Source organism: Lycium ferocissimum, chromosome 12 (genome assembly GCF_029784015.1).
Source record: "Lycium ferocissimum isolate CSIRO_LF1 chromosome 12, AGI_CSIRO_Lferr_CH_V1, whole genome shotgun sequence".
Classification (NCBI taxonomy): Eukaryota; Viridiplantae; Streptophyta; class Magnoliopsida; order Solanales; family Solanaceae; genus Lycium; species Lycium ferocissimum.
This window is the reverse complement of record NC_081353.1, coordinates 42261818-42284266: the sequence shown is the minus strand read 5'-3', so window position 1 is coordinate 42284266 and position 22449 is coordinate 42261818. Positions and strand designations below refer to the sequence as shown.

Below are 22449 nucleotides of genomic sequence, written 5' to 3'. Positions count from 1 at the left end.
GATGATTGGGTGTTCTTAAAGGTTTCACCTATGAAAGGTGTGATAAGATTTGAAAAGAAAGGGAAACTTAGTCCCAGATATATCGGACCTTATAAAATCTTGCGAAGGGTTGGTCAACTAGCTTATGAGCTTGAGTTGCCACAAGATTTGGATGCTGTGCACCCAGTGTTCCATGTATCCATATTGAGGAAGTGTGTGGGAGACCCGTCGTTGGTTGTTCCTGATGATACTATAACGGTTAAGGGTGGCCTAACCTATGAGGAGATCCCTGTGGCTATTCTAGATCGTCAGGTTTGCAAGTTAAGAACTAAGGAAGTAGCCTCCGTAAAGGTGTCATGGAGAAGTCAGAAAGTCGAAAAGGTTACATGGGAAGCTGAAGAGGACATGAAATCCATATATCCTAATTTGTTTGAAGATCAAGCAGAAAACATTTAAGGTAAATAACCTCCATATCCATGTCATGTCCCTTACGTATTCATGCCTCACGATTTACATTCACGTCTTTGTATTCTCTACTCATGGCTCATGTTCCAACATTCATGTTTCCATGAAACCATGTCATGTTGTTTCAGCCCCACGTTCCATGTCATGTCCGATCCCAATCTTAACTATGACACATCATTTGAGGATGAATGATCCCAAGGGTGAGAAATTATAACACCTCGTATCTTTAAACTAAGCTATGTTCATGATTCAGGGACTTAGAAACCAAGACGGAAGTGTTAGGATTGAAAATTTGCTACAAATTTGTGATTCACGTTGTTGCGTCAATTATACGGACCGTACTTACAAGTACAGGCCGTACTTGTTCGGCGTACATCGCCCCCAGAAAATCCAAGTCACTAAAAATTGGCAATCGAGATACGGTCAAGAAATACGGACAATACATTTCTGTACGGGCCGTACTTTTTATACGGACCGTAGTTACAAATACGGGCTGTACTTTCCAACCGTATTCTTCTTTCACGAAAATCATAGTGTCTGGATTTTGACAATTGAGGTACGACCCAAAAGTACGGTCCCTACTTAAAAATACGGACTGTACATGTTGCCTATACTTTCCCCGTCTTAGCAATAAGTATAAATATGGTTCTTCAGTTTTTAATTCCACTTTTCACATTCTCAAGCCCTGGCACAAAGGTTCTCTCCTCCCACCATTGAAATACAGTAAGGTAAGTTTATTCCAAGACTTTTAAGTAAATTCTAACCTATATCCATGATTTCTAAATGAGAATTCATTATTCCTAACCTAGGGTTTTCAAGAAAAACCATCACAAGGATTCAAGACTAAGGCTTTTGGACTTCTTCTCAAAGTTCAAACTTTTATACAAGTTTTGGAGCGTTACATGTATGTAGGGTTTCTATCTACGTGTGGGAACATCATTGGTCTTCCCCACGCCATGTTCTTCCATGATTATATGAAATTTCACCAAAACTAGTGTTTCTAGACATGTTCATGATAACCCTAAGTACATGTACCATCATATACCATGTTTGTATTAATAGTTTGTTATTGTGTTCTTAATATTCCCTTTTGGTTATTGAGAATCTATCAGTAATCCATGAAAACCCATAGGTTGTATTCCATGGGTTCTTGAATGCAAGTTATTAACTATTATGATCAATCTCATGAAAATCCTTCATGCTTCCCTGTTTTAGACAAGTTATACATATATTATTATCGATGTTCATGTTAAATTTTACTTATATACCATGTTACAAGTCATGTTTATGTAATTCATAGGCTTCTAAGCCAACTATATCCATGTTCATTTTTTAGGAGTTGCACAGATTACCGAGAACGTTTATACCTGAAACTACGTATGTCAGCGTAGGATAAGGATCGCTCCGCCCAGTTAAAACGATTCCTTCATGTTTCCCCATTACGGGATATTGGATCCATTCATGTCATGTTCATGTCTCGTACCCCGGCAAGGTATGAGATGGCTTAGTTGATCAGCAGAGATCAGACGCCACGTGTTTACGTGGTGATTACATGTCGGTTATACTAATGCACTCCCACAGATATCATTACAGACTTAAAATATTTTATTCATGTTATACATATTCATGTCAGATGATATTCATGTTTATGTTCAGCTTACAGTTTCAGTTTCAGTTTCAGTCCTACTATTTCATGTGCCATGTTTATTTCATTTAGTTGCTTTACATACTAGTACAATTCAAGTGTACTGACATCCCCTTTTATTGCCTGGGGGCCTGCATTTCACAATGCAGATTTACAGGACGACGGATCAACTTGTTAGGACTTTGCTCGTACCAAGTATTGGTGAGCTCCATCTCATTCGGGGTGTTATCTTTACCTTGCTTTCATGTTAGTTATGCAGTTAAGGTATGCCGGGGGCCTTGTCCCGATAAACAGTTTAGCAGCCAGACTCATGTCGAAGGTTTCATAGACTAGTTCAGGTGGGTCATGTCAGATGTTCAGAGTCGTATAGCCACCATTGGCTCAGTAATTGATATATTTTCATATTATTTCTGCATCAAGATATAAAAAGCATTTTCAGTATTACTATGATGTCACATGTTTTATTCAGACTATCCATGTTTTAAAGTGTATTCCATATCAATTCATGCCCATGTCGATTCAACAAGCCATGTGGTTCGCTCGGTCACATCTTTGCAAGGCACTGGGTGTCGTGTTATGTGCATATGAGTGGGACTGTACTTATAGGGAACGATGCAGCATGTGAAATAGCAGGCATTGGTTCAGCCCATATACGGTGTCATGACGGCATCATATCTAATGTTCGACATGTTCCCGATCTGAAAACGAATCTAATCTCTCTTGGTACTCTTGACAAGTTTGGATACAAGCATGCGGGTGAAGGTGGAATCTGCAAGATGACTAAGGGTTCTCTGGTCATGTTAAAGGCCAAACTAGAGGGTGGTCTTTATGTACTTATAGGAAGCACCATTCGAGGTAATGCGAATGCTGCAACCTCACAGTTATCAGATAATGAAAAGGCTAAGATGTGACATATAAGATTAGGTCACATAAGCGAGAGGGGGTTGACAATTTTGAGCAACCGAAACTTTTTAAAAGGTGAGAAGATTATTAAACTTGATTTTTGTGAGCATTGTGTCCTTGGAAAGCAGAAATCAGTCAGCTTTAGCACCGGCAAACACAAAACTTAAGGGTTACCTGACTACATTCATTTAGATTTATGGGGTCCGTCTGTGTTCCATCCAAGGGTAGAAAGAGGTATCTTCTTACTTTCATTGATGATTTTTCACGCAAGGTTTGGGTATACTTCTTAAAGGCTAAAAGTGTTGTCTTTGAGAATTTCAAAAACTGGAAGACATTAATTGAAAGTCAGTGTGGCAAAAAGATTAAGTGTCTTCGAACAGATAATGGCTTGGACTTTTGCAATGAAGAGTTTGACAATTTCTGCAAGATTCATGGTGTATTGAGACATAGAACTGTTAGGCATACACCACAACAGAATGGAGTAGCTCAAAGTAGGGTTGTTCAAGGAAAACCGAAAAATCAAATCAAACCGAAAATCGAATCAAATCGAAGAAAAAAATTGACACTTTTTGGTTTGATTTGATTTTGGTTTTTCATTTTGTTAAGCGATAAAAATTGATTTGATTTTGATTTTAAGCAGAAAATAACCGAACCAAACCGACAATATAAATATCTATCTAAAAAATCATATATATATATATATACACACACACACACACACACTCTTTCATTGTAAAAGTTTGAAATTTTACGATATTAATCTTTTGCACTCTTGATTCATAATCTATGTTTTTCCCTTTATAGTAATCCAATTTGTGTATTTACTTTCTAGTTTGATTTGTTATTTTTATTTTGATAACTCTAAGAATCTATTTCTTGTTCAAAATAACTTGTTTTTGAGTCTTTTATTTATTCATCAAGATATCTTGGTATATCACAACTAGATCTTTAATTTGTTGCACAAAAACAAATCATTAAGAGAACTTTTTTTCATGTTCCTTGAAAATGGCTAAAATTCTTAGATGATGCATATAAATTTTTGAAGAAAGTACATATATAACTTGAATAGAGTTATATTTCTTTCTTTTCTCAAATAGGAGTAATTGATTTGATAATGTTATGCTAGAAAATAGTCAATTCAATATGTGGTTGGACGTATATTGCATATATTTAAATAAAAACCGTCAAGAAATCGAAAAAACTAAAAACCCCGACAAAACTGAAAAAAAAAACTGAAGCAATGAAAAACCAACTTCATTGATTTGATTTGATTCTAACATTTGAATAACTGACTAAGTTGATTTGGTCATCTTTTAGAGGATAATCGACTAAAACCGAACCATGAACACTCCTAGCTGAAAGGATAAACCGCACTCTTCTTGAGAAAGCACGATGTATGCTCTCTAATGCCAAGGTGCCTAAGGAGTTCTGGGCGAAAGCAGTAAATACTGCTTGTTATGTTGTTAATCGTTCTCCGGCTTCGGCGATTGACTTCAAAACTCCAAATGAGGTATGGTCAGCTAAACCGTTTGATCACTCATACTTAAGAATCTTTGGATGTCCCGCATATTATCATGTAATTGATGGAAATCTAGAACTTAGAGCTCGAAAAAGTTTATTTATGGGATATGTTGAAGGGGTAAAAGGATATAGAATTTGAGTTTATAGCCTCTTAAGTTTGTAATCAGTAGAGATGTTACTTTTGATGAGGCCTCTATGCTTGATCTGGGAAAGGCTTCTATTGAGTTTGGAGGACAGAAAGGGGTGAAGCCAACTTTGCTTCATTCTTACACTAGAAACGGTGGAGGATAATGTGAAACTCACTGAGGAGGAGGATCAAGTGACTCAGGTAAAGTCAGATAATGAAAAGCTCACACAGTAGTACTTGAAATTGAACCATACAGTATAGCTACTGGAAGGGACAAACAAACTTTGAAGCCTAATCCAAAATATTATCCTCAGCCTTCGCAAACTAATCTTGTGGCCTATGCATTAGCTACAGTCGAGGAGGAAATAAAGGATCTGGAACCTCAAGCTATACAGAAGCTACTATGTGTGGTGAAGCTGATCAATGGCGTTTAGCCATGACCAAAGAGATGGAGTCTCTGCACAAGAATCAGACATGGGATTTGGTGAGTCTACCAAAGGGGAAGAGAACTGTTGGTTGCAAATGGGTCTTCAGAAAAAAGGATGGCATTTCGAGTGTAAAAGATCTGTGATTGGTTGCTAAGGGCTTTTTTTCAGAAGGAGAGAATCGACTACAATGAGATTTTCTCACTAGTCGTGAAGCATAGCTCAATTCGTTTGTTGCTAGCTTTGGTTGCCCATTATGACTTGAAGCTTCATCAGCTTGATGTCAAGACTGCATTCTTACATGGTGAACTTGAAGAGGTGATCTTCATGAATCAGCCCGAGGGTTTCCTTATTGAAGGAAAAGAAGACCAGGTTTGTCAATTGAAGAAATCTTTGTATGGTTTGAAACAGTCACCACGACAGTGGTACAAGAGATTTGATGCATTCATGATTACTAAAGGTTTCTCGAGAAATGCATTTGATAGCTACATGTATCACATGATGGTGTCTGGTAATTCAAATATTTATTTACTGTTATATGTTGATGATATGCTTATTGCTGCTAACAGTATTACAGAGATAAATGATTTGAAGAAAATGCTAAGTAAGGAGCTTGACATGAAAAATTTAAGTGAAGCTAAGAAAATCCTTGGAATGGAGATTCACAGGAAGAACGTGAGGTACATCTTTCACAGAAAAAGTATATTGAGAAGGTACTTCAGAGGTTTGGCATGGATAAATGTGAACCCGTTACTTTACCTTTAGCACAACATTTCAGACTTTCTTCTTTGATGGCACTGCAATCAAAGGAAGAGGTGGAGTACATGTCAAAAGTTCCTTAGTCTGATCTAGTGCAGTTGGTAGCATTATGTATACTATGGTTTGCACTCAACCTGATATTGCTCAAGCAGTGAGTGTGGTAAGTCGATTCATGTGTCATCCGGGTAAGACACATTGAGAAGCAATTAAGTGGATATTGAGATATCTTAAAGGTTCTTCGAATGTTGGTCTAACTTTTTGTAGGGTGAGAAATGAAGGCTTCTCAGCCCTTAGTTATGTGGATTCTGATTTTGCAGGTGATCTTGATAGAAGGAAATCAATAATGGGCTATATCTTTACTCTTGCAGGTAATGCCATAAGTTGGAAGGCAACTCTCCAGTCTATAGTTTCTTTGTCCACAACAAAAGCTGAATATATGGCAGCAGTAAAAGCAGTAAAGTAGGCTATATGGTTGAAAAGTGTGGTTTAGCTCACGTAGGCTTAGAGACATTGGACTGAATGACATTCATATGAAAGCTCGAAATTCATCTCAAGGTGGAGATTGTGAAGTTGAGAAGATATTCAAGCCAATTCCTACTCAAAAGCGGAAAGAAATAAAAGGAAATTTTTTTCTTTGTTGGTTTTCGGGTGTTATTAGGATTCAGATCCTTTCTAGGAAAGACTTAGACCTAGTAGTATAAATACATGCTAGCGATGGTTTATTAAGGTGAAAGAAAGAAGAACCTAAGAGTATTCCATCTTGTAACTTACTTTCTCCCTTGATAATAATAAAAGTGCTGGCCGTTCTCTGTGGACTCGGATCACATCGATCCAAACCACGTTAATTAATGTGTTTTTCTCTTCCGCGCGAACAAGAGAGAACTAATAAATGCAGAAAAACAATGCTACATTTGTCTATTAACACCTTACTAAACAACACCTAAGGCAAAAGTGATATCTATTTTCAAGTAGCTTGCTAATTGTTAACATCCTGAAAGGCATAATCAGAAATTATTGCAGGCTTCCTGTTGTAGCATCTAATTCATGTTTTTCCTTTCAAGCTAGTTTAATTTGTGTCGGTTGTATGAAAGCAGCTGATGCTTCATGTACTCAGAGAAAAAGTAATTGTTTCCTTGAAATAAAACAAGTAGAAGTATGTATGTATGAAATTCTTATGTATGTATGAAAGTCTTTGGATTTTGCAATATGGATGCAAAGTTTTCTTTTTGATAGAGGTTAGCTTGTAAGTCTAACCATTAGATTTAGATTAAATATTTCATGCTTTGGCGATTTCAACCATAAAAACGGCGAAGAAATAACTTCAACACAAAATTGGAAACATAAACTAAAAACTTCAACTATATGAAAAGTGTATGTTTGTGTTATCTTTTAGTATAAAAAATGCACTCGTCATCTAAAAATTGGACCACTTGATCTACCCTTATTTGCTAACAACTGAATCTTAAACTCATAATCCTCGTCTAAGTAGATTAATTAGTATAATTGATGGATAATTTTGGCCCTTTTTAGAAATTTTAATCCTTCTCCTTTAAAATTCACTTTAATTGTTTTTTTTCCTTTTTCTCTTTTATCCTCCTCTCCTCCATTGTACTATTCCACTACCCTTTAACCGTATATCACCCCGAAGAACTAACAACGAAGTTGTCCAATACATCGTAGCAATTTTGCTACAAAAATTTTAAAACCGCTTAAAATAAAATAAGGAAATAACTGGTTCAGCTTCTGGAAAAGTTTGAATGATTTAAATTAACTACTATTTGTGACGATATGGGTATTAGTTAGAGGTTGGATTCTTCGATCAACCATTATGGCATTGATGATTTCTCAAATTTTACATGTTCCTTCTATTTCTCCAAGTAAAGCCCCCCCCCCCCCCCCTTTTTTTCTTTTTTTTTTCTCAGGATAATTAGGTGAGATTCACTCAGGATAGTTGAAGAAATTGGAATATCAATAGGTAATTATGGAGAGAAATCAAAATCGAAATGGTTTATTGGAAAGTAATTCTCCATATAATGTATCGTTTAATTGCGAGGACTCGATTTTGAACTCAAATCTATACTTGAATGGTGATGAGAATATGAAGGAATTGTTAGATATATGTCCCACGTGATTAATTAGGGTTTAATAAATAAAAGGATTAATTAACAAATCATATCATCATATCATATTATTATAAAAGTGGGAAGATCTTAAGTGAAAAGTTAGATTACAAAAATGCGCATAAAAAATTAAATGACATTTTTATCATTCAATCAAAAACTACTCCATAATATTTTGGACAAAAATGTAACTACACATATATCTAAATAAATGTTAAGTATCAAATTGAATACAATACAATGAATCAACCACGATTAGGCCTTCACACGTATCAATCAATTTTAGAAGTTATCACGAGTCATTATGTGAGGCCTCCTAATGACTCATTGGTCATAACATACAACCCACGTCTCCTTCAAACCATTATTTATGTTGGAATAGGTTATTAATCAGTAAATTAATATTGGATACATTGTAATAAATTGTAATATGATATAGGCATGAACTCTTTCATCTTCCAGCAACAACACAATTAAACTCAATACTTCCGTTTATTTCTTATATCTTCCAATAGGAATAGGAGTACTATTTATCTCTATAAGCCTTTTTACGTACCTCTTTTGGATCAAATAAAAGAAGTATATAATGGTGGCTAGCATCGCTTATCCCTTTCTAACAAAGTATTATCAATTCTTTTCCTATATAAGAACATTGTTAGTTTCATGTAATATTTTTCATTTGATATGTTTCATTCCATCTGCAGCACATAACCAATTTGCAAGTGTAAAATTAGGTAAGTTTATTTCTTCTTCTGTTACTCTTTATGATTGTTGTAGTAATAAGCTGCTCCTTACCATATAATTTTTCAGATTTGTTATCATAAAGCTATACATCCAATCGATCAAATTAGTTACTATATTCAAATTTGGAATTTAAACTGCTCTTATATATGATTTCGGAAGAATGTCAAACTAATTTATTGTTATTCTGGTTAATATTGAGTTCGGCTTCAATTCATCATAATACATCAAATTTTTAATTTATTTCTCCAAACTATGCATCCGGGAACTCTTAAAGTTGAAATACACCGACAATATCGTTTATAAAAAAGTATTAAGTTAGATATGATCATATCACATGTTTGTATCAGATAACATTAAAATTAATTTCACTACATATTGTACCTAAGAATTTAGTTGTTCAACTTCACATGTTCAAAAGATATCTAATCATTTCAAGTTCAACAATCAAGTCGGTCGAAAAGGCTCACTGTTCATAAATTTAAGCTTGCATTTCCCACTTTCAGATTTAGTGTAATTCATCAGACACATACTCTAATATTATTTATATTGTTCCAAAAATTAACATATAGCATAATATATACATGCAACGCACGTGCCGAGAGACTAGTTATATTAAAAGTGGGAAGGTTCTAAGCCTAAAGTTGAAAAATGCCCCTTAAAAATTACAGGACTTTTTTTATATTACCCCTTATCTAAACTCTATAATATTTTTGTACTGCCAAATAATAAAATTATATTTTAATAAATAAATGATAAATGATCAGTAGATGAGAAGACATTAGTGTCAAGTTCATGAATCTGTCAAGCCGTAAGTGTATTCTATCTGTTACTGTACCATTATATAAGCTTATCTGTTTTTTATATTTACTGCCTGCTCTAATTTCCATCCGTTAAAAAGCTTTTCATATACTCTATTAAATGTTATATAATACACAGAACAGTTCTGGAGAAAGCATAAGGTGCTGTTTCAGTGAATTTGCAAAGTAACACATGCATCAGTCACAGTTGGGGTAAGTATAATATTGTTCTTATAATCATTTCAGACAATTGAAAATTTGATTCTTCAGCCAATCGTATATACTAAATATTGATGTGAAGTCTATCTAAGTCAACTGCATGCAGGTTTGAGGCAGCAGACAAGTGAAATTGTGGTTTTGATCTCTTGTCGAGGATCCATTATTTTGTGGTGATTTACCTCTCGGGTGATGTTGATTAGTTAATCGAGGTTGTTTGCTCTTTATGTAAACCTTAACTTGTGTTACACTCCTAATATGTAATTACATGGATTAGAAAACTTTTGTAGTTAAAAATTATATTAGATGATACATTTTAGACGTACTGATTGTATTCTAGAAGGCTTAATCTTAAATTTGAAGTTTATTGATTAATGTGGTGTTGCATAGCACGAAACATGTTGATCTTAATCGATCATATATCGGCTTACCATTCATCAGTTGAGATTGTATCTTTCCCTTTCAAAATTCGTAAAACTCATCACACATTTATTCTAATATCATTTCTATTGTTTGAAAAATTTGTACTACTTAGCCTGGAATACACGTGCAACGCACGTGCTCAAGAACTAGTGTTGATAAAAATTTATGGAGTAATTATTACGGCAATTAAGTACTTCCCACTTTGATGGAAAGTAAAGAATTAAGTAACTATATAATAATTAGGAGGTGTTCATGCACGATAAAGTGGTTGAGAAACGTAACATGCATGTATCAGTGTGCGTGACACGTGTCAGCACACATGATGAGTAGGCACGCCACATGTCACGCAAGGGTGATGGATGTCGCACATGCCTTATATTAGTTGGCATGGCTGACACTTATCGCGTGCATAACAGAGCTATCTGGATGGTTGACAAGTTTCAAGCATGCATGGTAGGGTGTCATTAGCCCTTTGACACTTGTTGCACATGCATAAAAGAAGCTCTGCATGTGTGACATGTGTCGTGTTATTTTGTGCTTGCGTCACGCTTGCACAATCATCCTCCTTGTCATACCCTATTTTAACCGGGGTCAAAATAGTTTATAACATCCGGGTAATTCCGGGGTTGCGTAAAGTTACGGAGTCGCCACCTAATTATTTACGGTGAATTAGGACACCTAAAGTTATTTAAAGTATTCATCTAAAGTTAACTCTATTTAAAGGTCTGCGAAACTTAAAATTCTAGGTAAGGGTTCAATTAACCTAGAGGGAAGGTATTAGGCATCCTCTAAGTTCCATTAATAATGGTTAACCGACCGGACTTAATATTAGTTAGGCTAAGTGTAAATATAGTATTTTAAATATTTAAAAAAATATCTTGAAAGTATTGCTAAAGTTATAAATAAAAGTAGAATGTTATTTAAAGTAAAGCTTGTAGGAAAGTAATGATTGCATAAAAAGAGTTTAGTTGTAAATAAACCAAAAGAAACGGAATGAGTAATGTTTATATGTATTTGGAATATGAATTACGCCAACTAGCGAATTAAATTGTATTTGTAAAGTTATTGCAAGATTAATATTAATGTTTTAACAAATATGTATTTCGAGTGTTCTAAGATAGTAGGAGTAAATCTTGATTCTTTTAGCTTTAAAACATATAGTCATGCTAAAAAAATCAATTTGTTCTTGAAGTAAATATTATAGGTATTATAAATCACTTTGATGTAAAAAAAAGAAAAAATAAAACTTGTAGAGTTAATTAATGGTTTGACTACCCATTACTAATCTAAAGCCCCTTAATGTCTAGAATTTATCTAAGTTACTAAAAAGATAAAATGTTAGTCATACAAAGCAAATAAAAATACATAACAAAAAAAATAAAGAAATGAGTAAAAAGGATAAATGGATTTGGCCCATTTATTAAATTTGTTGACCTGAATTCACGTTTATTGGGCTTAGGCCCAATAAATTCCTTTGTATTGTCCTTTGGGCTGTCCATGCCTATTGGGCTTTGGCCCAGATTTTTGTTTTCTTGTTAGGTTGCGGATTGGACTGACACCGGAGGAGTTATGTTGGGCTTTTAGCCCAACACCGAATGCGGGAGACGACGAGTCCTCTCGGACTCGTATACGATGTTCATGCATAAACGAAAGAAAAGGGTTAGCATACGATCAATGAATAATGTTAAACATACGAAATATGAACTCAAAAGACCAATTAACAGATCGTATATTCTATGTATATTCGGCTCTAAATAGGTTCTAAATCCTGAAATTCAGTCTAAACCTCCAAACTACAGTATACGTCTTTCAAATTCGTCTATTAGCAATTGTTATTCTATCCTAACAGCCCCAAACATCAAACAAACTACATAACTAAAAATAGCAGAATCAGCTAAAACTTTTAACTAAGGCAGAAACTAAAGATTAAAAGCAATAAATGTATCAAGATTCACCTTTTTTGTGTGCAATGAACTGAGGTCGTCGGCGTCGAATCTACTCTCTCGTCGTGATTAGATTCAGACTCACACAAATGAATCCGAAGATCTCTGTCGTGGTCAAAGTCCACCAAGACAGAATGCTTAACAGTCTTAATGTTAAAATGGTAATCAAATAAACGAAAGTCCTAAAATCTAAGGATTTCTAGGAAATTTGAGGCGACCGAAACTTGTGTTTTCGTAGGGGAATTTTGTAGATTCCAAATCTGTTTTTATCTAAAGTTGATTAGGTTCTTGTCCCAAAATCCCTCTTTTATCTCATCTCAATTCCTCCCATTTATAGGGTTGTGATTAGGGTTTAAGAAGGGAGAGAGAGGAGCGTATGAGAGCCGTTTGGAGTGGGGAGCGGCGGTGATGATGAAAAGGGAAAAGAGAAAGAGAAATGATTTGGTAAAAAAAAAAAAATTGTGTCGTTGAAATTAGGAAAGAAGGAGCAAATTTAGGGGAAATCTGATATGCAAGTCAAAAAGAAGGAAACATGTGGAGCCCCACAAGAAAAGAAGGAAGAAATTAAATGGAAAGTTGGAACGTGTGGAACTCAAAAAAGAAAAGGAGAAAGAAATCGGATGGAAACTTTGAAAAGGATTTTTGATTTTTTTTTATTTTATTTTTTATGGAATAGGGAAAAAGGGTAAATGGAATTATCAAGAATTTGTCCCTTGTAAAATAATATTTTGACGAAATAAAAATTATAACACATCGTTTTAAAATACGAGCTTCAAAATGAGTCCAATATTGATATACTTCCGAGCAATTGTTTATGAGGTGAAAATTGTTGATCCTTTCTCCTCTATTTAATTATTCTTGGGCTTCTAATTTAATAACTAGTACAATATATATTATGTCAAGATAATTAATAGTTAATATGTAGAAAAATAAGGATTTAGCAAAGTGTTTTCTTGTAATTGATTTGACGAGTCCAAACCCGAAAATAAAATGATGACGAACCATTTTAAATTTGTGATAAAGTAATGCTCGTAATGTTGAAAATAAAAGTAGCGATATTAATAGTAGTAGCAATAAAAAATAAAATAGTGAAAATAAGGTATTTAACTCGTCAGTAAATTTAGAAGCCCGAGTGAATAAAATTAAATAAAGGAGGGACAAAATTGGGTGTCAACAGATGCCCCTCTTCGACCGGAGATGATGTAGGAGTCTTCGGGCGAAGAAGTTGACGTAGCAGCCAATTTTGTTCCGACCAACAAGTATGGACTCGGAATAACTTGAGAAAATATGGGTTAGGAGAATTGGTGGAAAATATTATGAAGGCAGAAGGAATTATGGTAGAACCTGTTGAGAGAATGTTATTTATGGATTTATAACTTTGCAAAGGTTGTAGACAGGCGACGAGAATGGAACATATGCTTATAGCCTCCTGATTATAAATGTGGCGTGCAATACACCTATAAGTGGGATTCTTCTAGACACGATGTAAATTCTCAAAAATGCCCCAGTGTTGAATTATGGAGACGTTGGGGATGTAGACAAGGGCACAAGATTATGAAAGGAGTTGCTTGAGTGAAGTTTTAACAGTGGATATGAAAGAGAAATTAACCTACGTATCACGTTTTTGTGGACGTAGGCGGAGTTGAGTTCGAGAGTAGATCCGTGACCCTTGCTTGTGAGTTTGATATTCCTCTTCAGCAAATTTGCCCCAGTTCACTGCGTAAGATAAAGTTCCACGTTGCTCTGCCTCTGCATGTAGATTGTATTTTCTGTCAAAACTGAAATTCATGTCAAAATCAGTAATAAAGTCTGGTATAGAGAGTGTAAAATGATAGTAAATATGAGTGTGAAAGTAAGGATGAAGATGAAGCCTTGTGGCTTATAATGAGGCAGTGTGGCCAAATGTTGTCTCTGGTTGTCCCCAGGGACTTAAATGCACGATGTTTATGCTGAATATCTCCAGTTGTATTTGAAGACTTTAATGATAATAAGGCCTCATTTGTCTTCGGGACTTGATGATAAATGATATCTGCGGAATTTAAAGTAAAGTCGTTAAAGTAGGTAAAGTGGATGGTAAAGTAAAGTAGTAAAGTAGAGAGTAAAGTAAAAGTGTAGCCGTTCGGCTTATGCAGATGAGGCCGTGTAGCCATGTGATGTCTCTAGTTATCTCTGGAGACTTGATGAAGATTCCCGTAAAGTTCTGGAGTAAAGTCGTAAAGTAGGATGATGTTTCCGGTTGTCTTTGGAGACTTGATGATAATCCCTGCAAAGTTCAGGGTAAAGTCATTAAAATTGGTAAAGTGAATGAAAAAGTAGAGAGTAAAGTCGTAGTGTAGCCGTCTGGCTTATGCATGTGAGGCTGTATAGCCGAATGATGCCCCCGGTTGTCTTCGGAGACTTAATGATTCCTCCGGTTGTCTTCGGAGACTTAATGTTGATTCCTGTAAAGTTCAGGGTAAAGTGGTTAAAGTTGATAAAGTATATGATAAGGTAATTGATAAAGTATGGAGTAAAGTGATAGAATAGCCGTTTGGCTTATGATGTCGATGGTATTGTGACAGGCCGAACTAATGACATGTGATCCTGATTTAATTCGCCTTCAATTTCGTCAACCTACAAAAACAGGTATATAAAGTCATAAAGTTATTGTGATAAAAGTAAAACAAAATTAAAGATAGAGTTGGAAATAAAGCCGTTTGGCTTTTAAGGCGAGGCCATGATGGCCAAGCGGTGCTTTTAGCCGTGATTGATAGACTTGACTGTTTGTCTCTCGGCCTTTTTATTCCTGCACTCAAAGAAAAATTCTTAGTTTGGGAGGGGGAAGTTGATGACGAACCATTTTAAATTTGTGATAAAGTAATGCTCGTAATGTTGAAAATAAAAGTAGCGATATTAATAGTAGTAGCAATAAAAAATAAAATAGTGAAAATAAGGTATTTAACTCGTCAGTAAATTTAGAAGCCCGAGTGAATAAAATTAAATAAAGGAGGGACAAAATTGGGTGTCAACACTCCTCCTATAAATAGCTCATTAAGGTTTCATTATTTGAGTTCAAGAAAGAGTATCTTAGTTATATACATATACTCTATGTGTAATTGTAGTATAAAGTAGCATTGAGAAACTGGTACTATCTCAATTGCAATTCACGGTTATTCCATCAAATAACGTGAGAAAGGCGCAGTGCAAAGGAGATAAATCAGTTTTTCTGAAAGTTCAATCACATCCGCTGGAGGTAATTCAAGAAAACGTTATGGATTCAGGTATATTATGTTGATTAAAATAATGTTATATTATGTCGTGTGAAAATCATTTAAGTTTCACGATCCTAAAGTCATGTCGGGTTTTCATTAGATTGTTTATGTTTCACAATCAATAATCGAGAAAATTTTAACAAAAATACTAATAGGAATATGGAAATGAGTAGCTTTTAAAGGATTTTGAGATTTGACGGACTGCAAAACATGTTTGAGCTCTGGGACATTAATTTCACCGAAGGATCATGTTCAAGGGTGGATTAGAAAAAATTAAAAATATTTTTTTGGGGGGTGATAAGCATTTATGGAGTAATTTGTGGGATTTTTGGCAGAAATGGTGTTTATCAATGGAGATTCTCGCTTGGAAAATTAAATAAACTCTAAAAGTGAATTTCCTAAGAGGAGGATTAAAATTTCGGAAAGGGGCGAAAATTACCCTTCAACTATACTAATTAATCTAATTCGACAAGCATTAGGATTTAAGATTTAGCTATTAACTAATAAGAGTAGTAGTGGTCCAATTTTAAGTAGGCAAGGTTATTTTTTATACTAAAAGATAACATAGGTCAAAAGTGCTCTACTTTCGATAGTAAAGGAAAGTTAGGTCCTTCTCCAATTAATATATGTAGAATTTTAACTTGCAAAGTTATTTTTAGGGTCTAGGACTAAAATGGGGAATTTTAGTCGTTCAATTAGTTAGCTATCTGAACTTTCACTTTTTGGTGAGGGTTCGGATCCCCACTTTGGAATCCCTCCCTGTTCCCTCTTCCTCTACACCCAATTTAAAAAAAAAACGTCTAGGACTAAAATAACCACCTTTTGTTTTCATTAAGGATTAATTTTGTTAAGTGTTATACATAAAGGACTAAAATAGTCAAACCCTCATATATTAAGGACCATTTTTTATTATCTTCTCGACAATGTGGGTGCGATTTTCCAAAGCGGGTATAAATGGAGGGAAACCCATAACAAACTTTTAAAAATTTAGTCTGAAACCATACGCCCCGACAAGACATACTTAAACAACAATTCCCAAATATTAAGTGCCTCTGAGACCCAAATGTAAGCAGATTACTAAAGGGAAGGTGAAAAGGTCTGTAATTAGATAGGAGAAGGAATTTGATGTTGATACTAAATTGGATGATAATAAATAATTCCTTTCTTGACTCTATAGTCGATCCCGTACATCTCTTCCATATAGTATCTTCTTTCCATAAAGTAGTAGATCTTCACCAAATAAACCTGTACCAAAATAAATTTATCACAGTTAAATATTCTTTTAATAATAATTGTGTTGGTTTGTTTTGTTATCATCAAAATTAAAGGTGAAAACTTGGACCTAACAATTTTAATTTTAATTATATAGATCTCAATGGTTAAGTGCTTTTGCATTTCATTTATGTTTAGAAATGTGACTTTTATCTAAAAGTAATTAAGACGTCAAATGTTTAATTGAGTCTTACCTAATAGATCCTGATTTGGTTTCTTATGGATGATTTTGCAAATGGAACACTAAAGATTGAATTTTGGCAAGTGGGTTGTGGTTAATATCATTAAATGATCAAATCTTGATTTCCGGCCATGTAAAATTGTCTGTGTTTGTGTGCAGTACTTTAACAAGTTATTGGTATCTGTGAAATTTTGAGCTTTTGACTAACTCTATGGTTTTTCAAATCAGATTGAGAAAAGGAGAAGACCATTGCCTGATTACCTTGAGAAAATTAAGAAGGATGTGAGTACAAACATGAGAGGAGTTTTGGTGGACTGGCTGGTGGAAGTTGCAGAGGAATACAAGCTTCATTCGGGCACATACTGTTACACAGCACAGGGAAGTGCCTTCTCATAGGCAAGTTCAGTTGATAAAGTTTTGCGGCTTCCTACTTTCACTTGAATTTTATGTGAACCTCAGGTTTTTCTAAAAATATAGTAACTAATAGCTTCCTATTGACAATGAATTTGCTTAAGAATCATTTGCCTGAGAGCATAAATTGGTAAACCATTATCAAGCCTTCTACATTATCTCTTCATCAAATAATGAAATCTATTCCAATCAATCTCTTCACCAAAACTAAAAACTCTAAAACCCTCATTCTCCAAACCCTCCAAATAACGAATGATACATTTAATCACATTCTTGAATTCCCTAATCCTCAATGATATCAAATATTTCTCTGCTTCAATACCTTTTTTTTCTTCAACAGCTTCCCATATGGAATTTTTAGTTTATGGGGAGTTGTTGAAGAAAAAAAGGGTATTGAAGCAGAGAAGAATTTGATAGCATTGAGGATTAATGAATTCAAGAATGGCATTAAATGTATTATTCATTATTTGGAGGGTTTGGAGAATGAGGGTTTTAGAGTTTTAAGTTTTGAGGAAGAGATTGATTGGAGTAGAATTTATTATTTGATGAAGAGAAAATGTAGAAGGCTTGATGATGGCTTACCAATTTATGCTTTCAGACAAATGATTCTTATGCAAATTCATTGCCAACAGGAAGCTATTAGTTACTACATTTTTTTAAGTTTGAGGTTGACATAAAATTCAAGTGAAAGTAAAGGAAGCCGCAAAACTTTATCAGCTGGACTAGTCTGTAGACACTTCCCTCTGCTGTGTAACAGTTTGGATCTTTCTTCCTACAGTTGGAGGATTTTGAATTTTCAATGATGTTTCCTACATCGACAGATTCTTATCCGTGAATGTCATCCCTAAGCAAAGACTTCAGCTTTTGGGTGTTTCTTCAATGCTCATTGCTGCGTAAGTATCTGAGCCAAGAATTGGTTTTATTCCCCTCGACAATGTGCTTTTAGTATAATTTTGGTTGTGAATCTAATATAAGCTGTTGATAATGATCAGTATGTATGAGGAAATTGAGCCTCCTCATATCAAGAATTTTTGTTACATTACAGTTAATACATATACAAAGAAAGATGTGGTGAAGATGGAGGCCAGTGTGCTACAATCTCTCAAACATGAAATGGGCAATCCCACAACCAAAACATTTCTAGTAAGATTTACTAGGGTTGCCCAAGAAGATTACAACGTAAGTGAAAATATGACATGAACATTATGATTTTCAATTCAACTTTGTTTCTATTAACTGTTTATATTTAGTTTTTCCCCTACTTTTGTAGAACCCGATTTGCAACTAGAGTTATTGTAAGAAAAGGGATTAGTGGGCTAATTCCTTGGTTGCAAAAGGCTTGTAATCTGAAAGACGTTGCTCAGTTAGTGAAGTTGGAAATCCTACCGGTGTAGGTCGTGGTTTTTAATCCCTTGAGCAAGGAGTTTTCCACGTAAACATTGTGTCTTGTTTACTTTCTATTTTTGCTTGAGGGAACAGATAAGGTACCTGGCCCCTCATCTGTTTTGGTGGACGCTTAGTTTTTATCAGTTATACAGGTAGCTAGTAAGATAATCTTGAAATTTCGTAGCTTGGTTTAAGAGCCATGGCTAGCAGAAATAATGATTCTTTCACATGGTTGTATTGGGTGATGCTTGGAATTTAGCACAGGTACATTATCAAAATACTATTCTAAAAGTGGGAAGACCCTAAGTGTAAAGTTGAATTACTAAAATGTCCCTAAATAAATAATATAATAAATGAATTAATTGAATAAAAGGCCATTGGCATGAAATTCATGTATCTGCCAAGCACTTACTACAAATTATTAATATAGCCTTTTCACTTTCTTGAAATTTCTTCATTTCCGATTCATTGGCTTATTGCAAAGGAACAATTTGCATCTATTCACAACATTTAATTGCCATTATTTCCCTTCTACTAAATGCCACAAAATGGGAAGAAAGACCGTTACATCTTCCTATTAGCAGCAGTGCGTCCACCAAACAATATATAGAGAGACCTGGTTGTCTACCAGTTCTCTCAGACGATCTTGATGCAGTAGGTAAATAACACAAGATTTTACTGTGGAAAACTCCTTCCTCAAGGGATTAAAAACCACGACCTACTACGTAGGATTTCACTTCACTACACTGAGCAACTTCAGATTACAACCTCTTGCAATCTAGGAATTTAACTCACATAAATCCCTCATCCTTACAATACACCTATTGTAAGCTACAACTCTTGACTACCCTTAGCCAAGCACACAACCACGTTTGACTAACTCTAGCCAAACCAACTAATACACTTGACTAACTCTAGCCAAGGGTACCACTCAATAGATTAAATGGGTAAACTGCTTAACAACTACTCAGAATAAAAGCTACTGACAACAGCTTCTTAAAATAAGAGTAGGTTTACAGTTTAAAGAACAAATGAACAAAGACTCACAACCACCTAAAGAACATAGACATAATCTGGTGTCTGGGTCAGGTTCTTCAGCTTGTAAGTGGTTTTATTCTTGAGAGCACTTGAGAACTTGTGGCGGCAAGGATTTGCACAAGATTGTTTAGGTTTTCAAGTGATACCCAATATGTTGGAACAAGTTGTATATATATTGGGGAACATGTGGGTGAGATAGAGACCACTCATCCCATGTTTGACTAAAAGCATGGGCCGCAGCACTGCTATACAGTTGTGTAGTTGGCAGTGCAACTTTACAATTGTTGTTGCTGACTGTACAACGTACAGAGAGAGCAGATCACGAGCCAGGTCTCTCTCTATTTCTCCAGCAGTTTGACAATCATCAAAATGTACTTTGTCTTAGCACTTCCCCTAATTATTGAGTTTTTGTTGTTGTTCCTTTTACCTTCCACTTTTAATATCATTTGCCATAGTCTTTTCACATGCTCCTAATCTCCTTATAAACTCCGCATTGAAATGTCACTACATTCACTTTAGATTTGCATTTTATCATTTCATCTTCTTTATATTTGAGCTTTATCTATTGGTTTAACTTTTTTCATTAGGTAAGAGGAGATATCTTAGAAGATCATTCCAAGAAATTGCGGAAAATCCAGGTACTCTAGCTATATTATTTTCTTTGTTCGCGTTCCTTATAATAGCTTTTATGTTCAACGTTGCAAATTTACGGTTTATACCACCCTTTGGAAGCATGTCCATTCAATAATTTAATTATTTCATCTTGCAACAGTAATTACAAATTTATATATGTCAGTTTTGGTCTTTTCTTTCCTCTATTTATATTTATTTGTTAAATCGAATAGCAAACTCAATCAACCATTTTTTTCTGCCAAATCCGTTGTCAATTGAAAAAATTGTTCCTTTGATTCTGCATATTTGGTCACCATCTCAACGAACCAAACCCATCTACAAGTGTTAAATCAGGTACTTTTGAATTTTGTTGAGTGATTTGATAAGTTCACAGCTTTCTATTTCATCTTCTCTAACCATTTGTTTATACAAAGTAGTTAAGTTTTAATATTTATTGTTAAATTTGGAAATACTTTAGGATACCAAAAAACTCAGAGGCGGAATATTTTTTTGGGACTGAATTACTAGGAGGCAAAAAAAAAAAAAAAAAAATTGTCTTCTTAATATTTTAATGTATTGCCAAATCTGAATCATACTTGTGCTACGAGAAAAAGTAAAAGCCGAGCTAAATATTTGGACCGAATTAGTATAACAAAAGATTAGTTCAATCGTTGGCTTAATGATTGGTAATAACTTGAGATGCATTTAACGATATTTTAATATTTTCTGAAATCTTGTGGTGTTAATTGAATATCTTTGTTTAGGAAAAAAATATCTCCGGAATTCTTTATTTATTCGTATGATTCTTAATTTTTGTTGTTGAAATAGTGTCCTCTCTGTTTTTTTTTTTTTTTTTTTTTTTAATAATCATACAGTAGTAAGAAATAATATTTTTCGCAAGTGCAAGTTTAATATTATTATGTTAGAAGGAAAGAAAAACACACACCAAAAAATTGTCTATAAAAGGAATTAAAAAAGATACGATCATATCACATGTTTGTACATAGTAACATGAAAATAAGTCTCACTATACATCTAACCTGCCAAGATAACTAAATTTAAATGTTCATTTTTTTCAGTTTCAGACGAGGCCTAATCATTTTGCATTCAACAATCAAGTCGATCAAGTGAATCATCATTCATAAGTTCAAGCATGCATTTTTCCTCTTCAAAATTAGTGTTACTTATTACAAATATGATTTAATATAATTCACGTTATTTTAGAAAGTTTGTACTGATTGACATGGGATACTCGTGCAATGCACGTGTCTAGACGCTAATTCTTGTAATAAGTTGGAAACTGCAAATAAAAGGTTATATGTATAGTATTACCTTCATTTGCAGTTCTCTTTGATTGCCTAGCTTAAAATGGTTACTGTAAACTGTTGAATGAAATGGGATTTCAAATAGCACAGAATGAATATAGGGGATTTGTAATTGGTCCATAATCCCCATTAGTTTGTAATTGAGTCTAATTATTCTGGTTGTCGTAAGTGTACATTCTTATGTTTACACTCACAATACGAGGAAGTCTAGTGGCAGTACTGACTTTCCTCTTCTCCTAAACTATGAGCTTTAAAGTCCACGATAATACTTTGTAGACTTACGATACACCTCAATTCCGTCTTGCCTATCCCAAGGAAGAAGTTCAGGTTCGAATGGGAGAGGGTAAGTGAAGAGCTGGTTGACATGACTGGAGGACCTGGACTCACTGTGCCTAAGGCTATACCATTGGCATTGCTAGCAAAATGTAGGCCACACCAAAATATTGACAGCCTTCTTGCTCATTTGTAATCACAATTCTCCCCTGACCTTTCTCTTTCAGACAGAATCAACAGCAGAAAAACGAAAATTACATTTGTCTATTAACACTTACTACAGAAACATAGGCAAAGTAACATCTAATTTCAAGTAGCTTGCTAATTGTTCACTTCTTGCAAGCAGGAACGGAGCTAGCATGGTAGTCGGGGGTTCGGTCGAACCAGTGGCGGATCCAGGATTTAATGGGTCTGGTTGATCACCTTAAAATCAACAAAAATATATTACTTTGAGTAGGATTCGAACTCAGCTCCTCGTAGGGATCTAGTAGCTCAGTTGGTTGGCTACCTGAACTTTCACCTTGTTGGTGAGGGTTCGAATCCCCACATTGTAATCCCCTCCCCATTTCCCCTTCCCCTACCCCTATGTAATAAAAATAATTTTAAAAAAAAAAATCTCAGCTCCTCCACGGC

General features: G+C 34.7%; 1 protein-coding gene across 1 annotated transcript in view; it reads left to right on the top strand.

The window, feature by feature from the left end:
• Nucleotides 1-17551: 17551 nt before the first annotated feature.
• The window catches only part of LOC132040000 (cyclin-A3-2-like), a 112283-nt gene continuing 107385 nt past the window's right edge, over nucleotides 17552-22449 (top strand). Inside the window, exons 1-2 of the mRNA XM_059430590.1 lie at nucleotides 17552-18075; nucleotides 18175-18361. Of these exons, the coding sequence (XP_059286573.1) occupies nucleotides 18062-18075; nucleotides 18175-18361 (201 nt within the window). The 5' untranslated portion in view covers nucleotides 17552-18061. The remainder of the gene's footprint in view (nucleotides 18076-18174; nucleotides 18362-22449) is intronic.